The sequence below is a fragment of the Oncorhynchus clarkii genome, chromosome 19 (assembly GCF_045791955.1).
Source record: "Oncorhynchus clarkii lewisi isolate Uvic-CL-2024 chromosome 19, UVic_Ocla_1.0, whole genome shotgun sequence".
Lineage (NCBI taxonomy): Eukaryota > Metazoa > Chordata > Actinopteri > Salmoniformes > Salmonidae > Oncorhynchus > Oncorhynchus clarkii.
The window spans coordinates 7,324,407-7,335,886 of record NC_092165.1 but is presented as its reverse complement, the minus strand read 5'-3'; the positions used below and the strand labels follow the sequence as shown (position 1 = coordinate 7,335,886).

General features: G+C 40.8%; 1 protein-coding gene across 3 annotated transcripts; it reads left to right on the top strand.

Moving 5' to 3' along the window:
• The first annotated feature begins 1,832 nt into the window (after positions 1-1,832).
• Positions 1,833-9,935, top strand: LOC139374103 (C-type lectin domain family 4 member M-like). 3 transcript variants are annotated; one of them, XM_071115098.1, is made up of 7 exons: positions 1,833-1,962; positions 2,006-2,246; positions 3,113-3,208; positions 3,510-3,749; positions 4,772-4,968; positions 7,212-7,309; positions 9,746-9,935. In XM_071115098.1, exons 2-7 carry the CDS (start codon positions 2,144-2,146, stop codon positions 9,891-9,893), a joined length of 882 nt encoding a protein of 293 aa, XP_070971199.1. In that variant the 5' UTR covers positions 1,833-1,962; positions 2,006-2,143; the 3' UTR covers positions 9,894-9,935. The 3 variants fall into 3 exon arrangements, with proteins under 3 accessions (XP_070971199.1, XP_070971197.1, XP_070971198.1); XM_071115096.1 differs by having other exon boundaries at positions 7,197-7,309; XM_071115097.1 differs by having other exon boundaries at positions 1,937-2,246; positions 7,197-7,309.
• The last annotated feature ends 1,545 nt before the right edge of the window (positions 9,936-11,480 follow it).

The following is an 11,480-nucleotide window of genomic DNA, read 5'->3' as shown; positions in this document are numbered from 1 at the left end:
ACAATTGGATACCACGAAATTGGGGAGAAAAACGGGGTAAAATTTGATTTTAAAAATTAATAATTACAACACCCTGACTAAAGGGAGAGACATGCTACAGACCTATTACAACAACCAAATTAAAGAGATAGATCAGCTGGAGAAGGAGTAGAAGATATAGAAGAGGAGATAGGAAGAGAGGAGATAGGAAGAGAGGAATCTAGGAAAGACTAATTGAGATAGAGCCTTAGTTTCAGAGAGAGACATCGAGGAAAAAGAAGAATTTTAGGAGAATAAGGAAGGGAGGAAAAAAAATACAAATAATTATTTTGTTTAGATTTAGAGTATGTAGATATGCTGTATTCTGTAAAATTCTTCTTAATTATTTTTATTAGCAACATTGCCATAGGCTTATGCTTAGTTTTAAAAAATGTTTTCATAAAACAGTGTGACCTGCAGTTGGACACGCACACAGAAGGCGGAACAGTACTGAGAGCATACACACACACACACACACTAAAATTCTGAGAAAGATGCTGACATAGATTTACCCCACACACTTCTGAATAACTCTTCACACTGACGTCACACACTTCTGAATAACTCCTTACACTGATGTCACACACTTCTGAATAACTGAATAACTCCTTACACTGATGTCACACACTTCTGAATAACTGAATAACTCCTTACACTGATGTCACACACTTCTGAATAACTCCTTACACTGATGTCACACACTTCTGAATAACTGAATAACTCCTTACACTGATGTCACACACTTCTGAATAACTGAATAACTCCTTACACTGATGAATAACTCCTTACACTGATGAATAACTCCTTACACTCCTTACCCTCTGGAGAGCCTTGCGGTTATGGGCGGAGCAGTTGCCTACCAGGCGGTGATACAGCCCGACAGGATGCTCTCGATTGTGCATCTGTAGAAGTTTGTGAGTGCTTTTGGTGACAAGCCAAATTTCTTCAGCCTCCTGAGGTTGAAGAGGTGCTGCTGCGCCTTCTTCACGGCGCTGTCTGTGTGGGTGGACCAATTCAGTTTGTCCGTGATGTGTACTCAGAGGAACTTAAAACTTACTACCCTCTCCACTTCTGTCCCATCGATGTGGATAGGGGGGTGCTCCCTCTGCTGTTTCCTGAAGTCCACAATCATCTCCTTTGTTTTGTTGACGTTGAGCGTGAGGTTATTTTCCTGACACCACACTCCGAGGGCCCTCACCTCCTCCCTGTAGGCCGTCTCGTCATTGTTGGTAATCAAGCCTACCACTGTAGTGTCGTCCGCAAACTTGATGATAGAGTTGGAGGCGTGCATGGCCACACAATCGTGGGTGAACAGGGAGTACAGGAGAGGGCTCAGAACGCACGTGAGGTCAAATAGGAGAGATTGAAAGATGAAAATGTTTTATTGTAAAAAGTTTCATTTTTTTAATTCTTCTATTTGAAAATGTATTTAGACGTCTTGTTTTTGACCCAGATCAATTAACATAGTAAACAGCATCATCTTAGTTAATTTATTAATTTACTAGACCTACTGTTGACCAATAATAACTTGTGTTTGGGTTGACAAATCACTTATATTATTAGGCCAAAAAAACATGAATGAGAGCTAGAAATAATGTACGGAACAGAATGAACAAGGAATGAAGAGGACGATAAACACAACTGTCTGGTCCACAAGGCTGAATCTCAAATGGCATCCTATTCCCTATGTAGTGCAGATAAAGAGAATATGGTGCCATTTGTTTCACATCCCAATAGTCTCCTTCTTATTGGTGGATAGAGACTTGACACATCCTGTCATCAGCTGTGGGCCACAGACAGAGAACAGAGAAGTACAGGATTTAGACACATTAGACCAACTACTGAGTCAGTTAGAAAGGTAATCATACAGTAGATGTTACCATTAGGAGTCAGTTAGAAAGGTAATCATACAGTAGATATTACCATTAGGAGTCAGTTAGAAAGGTAATCATACAGTAGATATTACCATTAGGAGTCAGTTAGAAAGGTAATCATACAGTAAGTTAATATAGTAAGTAAAAGTAACTTAGAATCATAGATATTACAATAAGAGGTCAGACAGACTTAATTAGTTGATTTATTGATTGATTGGTTTAATCATTGATATTCGGTACGGTTAGTTAAGATGGCCGAGTACGTCAACAAACAGGTGATTGAATTCAACAAAGTTTCTGAAGAAAACCGGAACAGATTAACAAGGAGCGTGAAGACTGAGACCCATCTCTCAGGTAAGAACTAATTATTCTAAGTATCTTAGTGTCTCACACAGTAGCTGAGGCACGCAGGCAGGTCTGCACGTACAAACCAAACGCATTTACACACTAATACCACAGACTAGAAAAACACTTGTACATATTTATTGTTCTGTCTTCTGGGTGGTTCAGTTAGAATGGAGCAGGGTGTTCAAAACCTGCTGGGGTCACGTACACCAAAATATATCAATTCAATGTATTTTTTTACTTCAGTTTTTAGAACTATTTAAATAAGATTAATTGAAAATAAAAATAAATTATCAACAACACATTGGACACCCTGCCTGAAAAGCTGGAGAAATGTAATCACTCTCAAATTCATAGAGCGAGCTACAGTATGTCTGCAAGGAGTGACCATTCATGATCAAAATGATAGTTTGAACCATGAGGCTACATTTCCATAGTTTATAATTCCATGGTAAAACAGGTTTATATTTGGGTTCTGATGGGGCTAGACAATTAAACTAAGAGCATGAGGTATTTCTAAGTTACATTTTTAAAGAATCAATTTGGTAAATATCATTCATTTAAATTAATGTTTAAAAAATGGATATAAAAATCACAGATTGACCCTTTAAATCATGCTACGTCTATATTGTGTAACTTTAGTCATTTCTTCATACAGTAGCTTCCTGTTTGTCTGATGTGAGATGACCACACTCTTGAGCAAACTGCTGCTGAAAAACCAATGACACGTTGGAAATGTTTGGTTCTCAGAATTAGTAAGGGATCTGTGGGATGATGTGTGTTCTGTTTAAATCTGAATCATTAATGATGATGGTGTTTGTGTGTGTGTGCGTGTGCGTGTGTGTCTGTTGCCGTGTGTGTGTGTTCCTCTGCAGATGGAAGACTAAGACTCTACAGGCTGGCTGCTGTGTGTTTTGGAGTGCTGTGTGTTCTACAAGTCACTCTCAACATCTACCTGAGACTGGATTTCTGTGAGTGAGGCTTTCCTCTTTTATAATGCACTACATTTGAACAGAGCCGATAGGACAGATATGAATGTCATTGTCACACCATAGTTCTGTTGTCACAAACCAAGGATCACAATTCAGACTTACAGACATTACATAGCTTATGGGACCTGTAGTTTGACAGTATTGTTGAAACACAAACTAAAAGAATGACAACACCACAACCATTATGTCCCAAATAGCGTCTTATGCTCTTTGACCAGGGCACATAGGGCACTAAGGAAGGAATAGGGTGTCATTTGGGAACCAATTCCCTGTCTTTCAGTCCACTCCAACAGAGAGAGAGAGCAGTTAAACGGCTGTTACAACACCACTATCATGGATCTGTGTACAGAGAGAGACCAGTGCCGGATGAACAGAAACCAGCTAGAGAGGGAGAGAGACAAAGTGAAAATGGACAAAAAACAGTTACTGGAGCGTTACACTGCCCTGACTACAGAACGGGACAGGTTGAGAAACAGGGTCAGTCTTCTGACCAATGAGAAGGTGGTGCTCTCTAGCTGTGGTAAGTTGTCAAGTCAGTCACTAGGGCTGCGTCCCATTCTCTACCCTTCCTTCTCCTGAAGTGTATACTTGTTCAGTCATGAATTTAAATGCATTGGACTGGTGCAAGCATATTCATTTAAATCGATGTGGAAGTGTACACTTCGGGAGAAGGGTTTAGCATTGGAATTTAACCCCTGTGTGCACCCTCGTTATGGATTTACACATAGTTAATGACAATGTTAGAATTTGTTGTTTAATACTTGTTACATACAGTATACTGTACAGTATTTCTCTGACAGGGCTAAACATTTATCAGAAAATCTGGAAAACCCGACTTGAAGGAAATCTGTCCCAATAATCACTATTTTCTCCAGATGTGTGCACTTGTTCACTTCCCTTCATGGATTTAAAATAAATGACTGGTGTAAAGTTCTTATTTTTCAGACTAAGACTAGAGAAAAGCTAGAGAAGCTTCAACCAAGTTGAATTCTTCCCAAAGGTTCTGTACAGCTGTAATCAGACAACCCAACATTTGTTCCATCCAGATATTTATATCTCACTTAAGACACTCCATCTCTCCAATCCTTACATTTTATGGTCCAACAGGAAGAGAGTAAAGAGGGTAACAGGATACCAAACCTTTATTACTCCCTTATGAGAATCTGTCCTCCCCTCCTGACCTCAACCCCTCCTTCATCTAATCCACAGATGTCCATCTGTCTCCCCCGTATCAACATGTTGCTCTCCTCTTCTCCACCCAACACATTCCACAGCTATCTGTCTTTCTACAGAGACCCAGTCTCTTGTATTATACTATGTGTCTGATCTATCATGTCTTTAATATATCGATGTTCAAAATGTTGAATCCAACACTGGTATATGGGAATTCTCTCTAGCACCCATGTCTACAACACTGCTTTTAGATTTGTGGGAAGTAGTGAACGAGTGCACACTTCAAGAGAAAGAAGAGATTACTGGAACGCAACCCAGATCTGAATATTTGAAAACCAATAGTGCGGACACTGTCTGTGTTGTCTCTAGGTACTGGAAGAGTGGTGGAAGGGAGTGGCATGGCAGTCCCAATGATGAGGACTGTGTTAAAGTGTCCTAAAGGATGGAGGATGTTGGGATCCAGCTGTTACTTCCTGTCTACTGAGAGGAAAACCTGGGAGGAGAGCAAAATGGATTGTCTGGCGAGAGGAGCACACCTGGTGATCATAAACAGCAGACAGGAACAGGTGACAGAGGGGAGGTGGGAGAGAGATTTGGATCTCTTTTAGTCTTCATTTGGGCTAATCTTCCAAGAGTCCTTAACCATGAAATTACCATTTATATTACGATCACATTTTCACATATAACACGTTGTTACAAACAGACATAATACACTGACATATTGACCAGATAAATACTGTAACAGTCTAAAAAGACAGATTGATTCCTCATCTACCATAGTCCAGCACAACTTCCCTATGTATTATATTTAAATGGTTTAAAGTATTGTTTAATTGTATATGCCTTGCGAAAGTATTCGGCCCCCTTGAACTTTGCGACCTTTTGCCACATTTCAGGCTTCAAACGTAAAGATATAAAACTGTATTTTTTTGTGAAGAATCAACAACAAGTGGGACACAATCATGAAGTGGAACGACATTTATTGGATATTTCAAACTTTTTTAACAAATCAAAAACTGAAAAATTGGGCGGCAAAATTATTCAGCCCCTTTACTTTCAGTGCAGCAAACTCTCTCCAGAAGTTCAGTGAGGATCTCTGAATGATCCAATGTTGACCTAAATGACTAATGATGATAAATACAATCCACCTGTGTGTAATCAAGTCTCCGTATAAATGCACCTGCACTGTGATAGTCTCAGAGGTCCGTCAAAAGCGCAGAGAGCATCATGAAGAACAAGGAACACACCAGGCAGGTCCGAGATACTGTTGTGAAGAAGTTTAAAGACGGATTTGGATACAAAAAGATTTCCCAAGCTTTAAACATCCCAAGGAGCACTGTTCAAGCGATAATATTGAAATGGAAGGAGTATCAGACCACTGCAAATCTACCAAGACCTGGCCATCCCTCTAAACTTTCAGCTCATACAAGGAGAAGACTGATCAGAGATGCAGCCAAGAGGCCCATGATCACTCTGGATGAACTGCAGAGATCTACAGCTGAGGTGGGAGACTCTGTCCATAGGACAACAATCAGTCGTATATTGCACAAATCTGGCCTTTATGGAAGAGTGGCAAGAAGAAAGCCATTTCTTAAAGATATCCATAAAAAGTGTCGTTTAAAGTTTGCCACAAGCCACCTGGGAGACACACCAAACATGTGGAAGAAGGTGCTCTGGTCAGATAAAACCAAAATTGAACTTTTTGGCAACAATGCAAAACGTTATGTTTGGCGTAAAAGCAACACAGCTGAACACACCATCCCCACTGTCAAACATGGTGGTGGCAGCATCATGGTTTGGGCCTTCTTTTCTTCAGCAGGGACAGGGAAGATGGTTAAAATTGATGGGAAGATGGATGGAGCCAAATACAGGACCATTCTGGAAGAAAACCTGATGGAGTCTGCAAAAGACCTGAGACTGGGACCAAGATTTGTCTTCCAACAAGACAATGATCCAAAACATAAAGCAAAATCTACAATGGAATGGTTCAAAAATAAACATATCCAGGTGTTAGAATGGCCAAGTCAAAGTCCAGACCTGAATCCAATTGAGAATCTGTGGAAAGAACTGAAAACTGCTGTTCACAAATGCTCTGCATCCAACCTCACTGAGCTCGAGCTGTTTTGCAAGGAGGAATGGGGAAAAATGTCAGTCTCTCGATGTGCAAAACTGATAGAGACATACCCCAAGCGACTTACAGCTGTAATCGCAGCAAAAGGTGGCGCTACAAAGTAAGGGGGCTGAATAATTTTGCACGCCCAATTTTTAAGTTTTTGATTTGTTTAAAAAGTTTGAAATATCCAATAAATGTCGTTCCACTTCATGATTGTGTCCCACTTGTTGTTGATTCTTCACAAAAAAATACAGTTTTATATCTTTATGTTTGAAGCCTGAAATGTGGCAAAAGGTCGCAAAGTTCAAGGGGGCCGAATACTTTCGCAAGGCACTGTATTGTAAGGTTTCTGGTTTGCTCAGTTAGAGACAGAAGAGAAGAGAGAGAGAGAGAGAGAGAGAGAGAGAGAGAGAGAGAGAGAGATTGTGAGAGAGAGAGAGACCGAGAGATTGTGAGAGAGAGAGAGAGAGAGAGAGATTGTGTGAGAGAGAGAGAGAGAGACAGAGAGATTGTGTGAGAGAGAGAGAGAGAGATAGGAATTGTGTGTGAGAGAGAGAGAGATAGAGAGAGAGAGAGAGAGAGAGTGATTGAGAGAGAGAGAGTGATTGAGACAGAGAGAGATTGTGAGAGAGAGTTTGTGTGTGTCATGATGTTTAGAATAACTTTATTCAACCCTAACAGAAGTTGTTGTACCAGCTGGATGGTGATGCAGATCTCCTGGTCTGGATTGGTCTGACTGACTCCGTTAATGAGGGGACCTGGAAATGGGTGGACGGCACACCACTGACCACATCGTAAGAGAAATTACTACTTTTATAATACGGCTCTAACATCTGGATAGCATTTAGGATGATGTTTCTACCACAGTATCTGACAGTGTCTGACAATTTCACTTATGTGTCCTGTTCTCAGTGGTGATTTTAGCATGTAAATCTTGGTGGGGAAAACTCAACAATTATTTTGGGATGAATGCCAGCAAAGCTGGCATGGGACATTATTACAGTATTCTCCCTGTACACCAAGTCAGAACCGGGGGCATATAATCAAATAAGCATTTAAGCAGACAATGAAAGCTCTTACAATATTCAATGATTACATTTCTCTAAAACAGGCTATAGGCTACATGTGCATCACCAAGTCAGAACAGTAGGCTAAATTATGAGGGGGAAAGGGGCCAAAGTATTAGGATGAGACACATGGACTACTAACAGCTTACTACACAACACCCACGTAGTATTACTTTCTTAGCTTCAGTCTACATATCTCCCTGACATATTACATAATTTATGCAGCACCATATAAGACCTTTTTCACACCCTCTCCACCGAATAGCAGGCAGAGGTCGCAAAATAGGGATTGCTTTGCAACGCTTGCAGTTAGCCACTGTTTCCTTACAAACCACTCCTTGTTGAATTTGCGATTTCTGAATTGCTGTGTAATGTTTATGCCCAATGGCCGATGATCACCGATACGTTTTATCTATAATTTCTCTTCATGTGACAAGGATTTAAAAGGAATTGCCAGTAGATTGTCGACGTGATTCATGATGATGACTGCTCGTCTAGCATGCTAGATAATATTTTTAAAGTATGATATCCAATCAAAGCTACGGTAGATATAACGTGATTTGTCATTTATCTGTGGCCAATGACCTTGAGCTTTCTTGGATGGGCACTTTAATGTAAATCTACGGCAGCACCCAAGGGGGCTTGAACTGCCTAGCTTTCTCTGTAGATTCTGCTGTGACGTAGTGTCCCCATGAGTGACAGAACACTGAGCCAATCACGGCACAATTAAAGAACTCTACCAACCCCTACGCCCGGTATATTCCGCTGGCTGCCCCTCCACCACAGAAAGCCCTGAGCTATGCTGAAACACCTGTATACCTGGAACATGGAAATTCCCTCTAGTGCGCATCCCTACACCAACCCAATTCTTTTAGATTTGTGGGAAGTTGTGGAAGAGCTCACACTTCAGGAGAAAGGAGAGATTATTGTAACGCAACCCAGATCTGAATATTTGAAAAAACAATATAGCGGACACTGTAACTGTGTGTACTACATGCTTAATGAGTATATACTATATACTAGTAGTTAATTTTAGTGTACTGGAAACGAACAGTATCGTTTCAGTTGAGCGTACTAGACAGAGCGTCGTCTGTCTATCGAAAGTTGAGGCTGTTGCTATGCAACCTCTTGCTAGCTTATTAGCATAACTAATGACTAGCTAAACTTTTAACGATTTTTGGTGTGTTCGTAAATTACATTTGGATGGCAGCGTGTGCTCTGGGCATTCGTAAATCCAGAGCTTTTCGCTCTCGGAGAGTTCAAAGCGCACGCTGGACGCTCTGGCCAAGGACTAGGGTTGATCCGAGCGTTCAACGGCAGTCAAGCACCCAAGCTAACTGGCTAACATTGGCTAGCTATGAGAAACACCTCACTTTGACCGTTTTACTCGCCCTAGCAGAACTGGTTAGGCTTGTTTCATGTTATCCAGAGTGTTGGTGACTAACTGTGCTGATCGCAACAATTTAATTACGCTTTTTGCCAACGTTTACTGACAACCGGCCATATTCAAAAGGTGTTGAGCGTTTTTACGTAAATTCATCAGTTATTCTGCGCGAGAGTGCTCTAAAATCAGAGTAGTTAGAATGAACAATGTCCATTGAAACGCACAACGATTATACCACTTAGTTAAGAATGATGTGAATAATCAAGTCAATAAACGTTGGGTAGTCAGATAGTGAATATACTGACTGGTACGTTCGATGTACTAGTAGCAAACTAACGTTATGTAGATAGCTAACATACCGGTACATACTGCTGTATTGCTATGCGATATGTAAGGATAGCGTAGCAAATAAATTGTCAGCCAACATAACGTGTAACGTAACTTATTTGAAAAGTCATTACTTTATTACATTGCTCAACATTTTCTTAACATTTTTCAGAATTAGTTAAATTAATGAATTAGTATCTGCTCTCTTCGGACTTTGGCTAAATATTTTCTGCCATTTTTTTCTTATCTGAAAACGTTGTGAAGCCACGACCATTTTCTAAAGAATTGCATTATGGGCCCTAAAAGTAGAGAAACAGATTGTATACTACGTATATTGGCGAATTTAGTACGACTTCCGGGAACTTTTGGCATACTAACTCTATCCATACTATGACCAATAATGGTGCTGTTAGTATGAGTAGTCGAACACAGCTTGTGTGTGTTGTTTCTAGGTACTGGAAGAGTGGTAAGCCGGACCATGGTGGTACCAACAACAAGGATTGTGTCGAGGTCAACCATCGGGACAACGTTTTGGCCAACTGGAACGATGCACCATGCAACCACACGCTGCATTGGATCTGTGAGAAATTAAAAAAATAGCTACATATAGGTCAAATCCACATCTTGTTTAGATGTGTTTATTTTATTGTTGCACATTAACATTTTCCCTAAGATTGTGTAATTAACTGAGCACATGCATTTGCATGGTACATGGTATTATCTTTCTGTCTTTCAGCTGTAATTCATTTTTGGCAATATATTATTGGCAGCCTTTTGGATCAGTCACAATACTGTATTGTTTTCAGCTTTGTCCTTTTCCCTCTAAACAGTTTATCCATATTACTTATATGAAATGGTATTGTACCATCTAATCCGCTGTGAGATATATTTTCATCTGTTTCAATCTGGTGTCCAAAACCGAAAGTAAAAGACCATAAGACAGATCTACCGCTTCCTAGACCGCTTATGTTGCTTATGCCTGGAATCGGCCCGACACACACAAACACATGTACGCACGCATTTAAACCTCAGTAAAGTTTCAGTTTTATAGCAGCATCTATGCCAGGGTTGCCCAATCATTTTCCTGAAGAGCCTTCAAACTCAACTCTGGATGTCGAAGCCAGTTCCACTGCAATTTTTCATTGTTCCCTTATAATTAGGGACTGATTTAGACCTGGCACACCAGGTGGGTGCCATTAATTATCAGGTAGAAAAGAAAACCAGCAGACTCTGGATCTCGTAAGGGTAAGAATTGAATACCCCTGCTGTGGAGCAGAGCTCTCCAACCCTAATCCTGTAGAAGTACCGTCCTGTAGGTTCTCACTCCAACTCTGTTCCTGGAGAGCTACCGTCCTGTAGGTTTTCACTCCAACCCTGTTCCTGGAGAGCTACTGTCCTGTAGGTTCTCACTCCAACCCTGTTCCTGGAGAGCTACCGTCCTGTAGGTTCTCACTCCAACTCTGTTCCTGAAGAGCTACTGTCCTGTAGGTTCTCACTCCAACCCTGTTCCTGGAGAGCTACCGTCCTGTAGGTTTTCACTCCAACCCTGTTCCTGGAGAGCTACCGTCCTGTAGGTTCTCACTCCAACCCTGTTCCTGAAGAGCTACTGTCCTGTAGGTTCTCACTCCAACCCTGTTCTTGGAGAGCTACCGTCCTGTAGGTTCTCACTCCAACCCTGTTCCTGAAGAGCTACTGTCCTGTAGGTTCTCACTCCAACCCTGTTCATGGAGAGCTACCGTCCTGTAGGTTCTCACTCCAACCCTGTTCCTGGAGAGCTACGGTCCTGTAGGTTTTAGCTCCAATCCTAATAATGTAGAGCACCTGACTACAATAATTAGCTGTTGAAAAAATGAATCAGGTCAATTAAAACTGAGGTTGGAGCTGGAACCTACCCAGGAACAGGGTTGGAGTTAAAACCTACTGGAGGGTAGGTCTCCAAGAACATGGTTGGCGTTAAAACTTACTGGAGGGTATCTCTCCAGGAAGTATTTGTAAAATTATCGACAAAATGTGGTTGTATGTTTTTTAACATAGAAAAAATTACTTAAAGAAATATACTTTGATTAAAAATATGTATTTTTTAACATGTGAACTCAGTGAATTACCATTTAGGCTTTCAAACTTGTTGATCTGGTACTAAGCATACAGAAGGTAGGTCTAGTCACAGACACAATTACTGTACTTCAC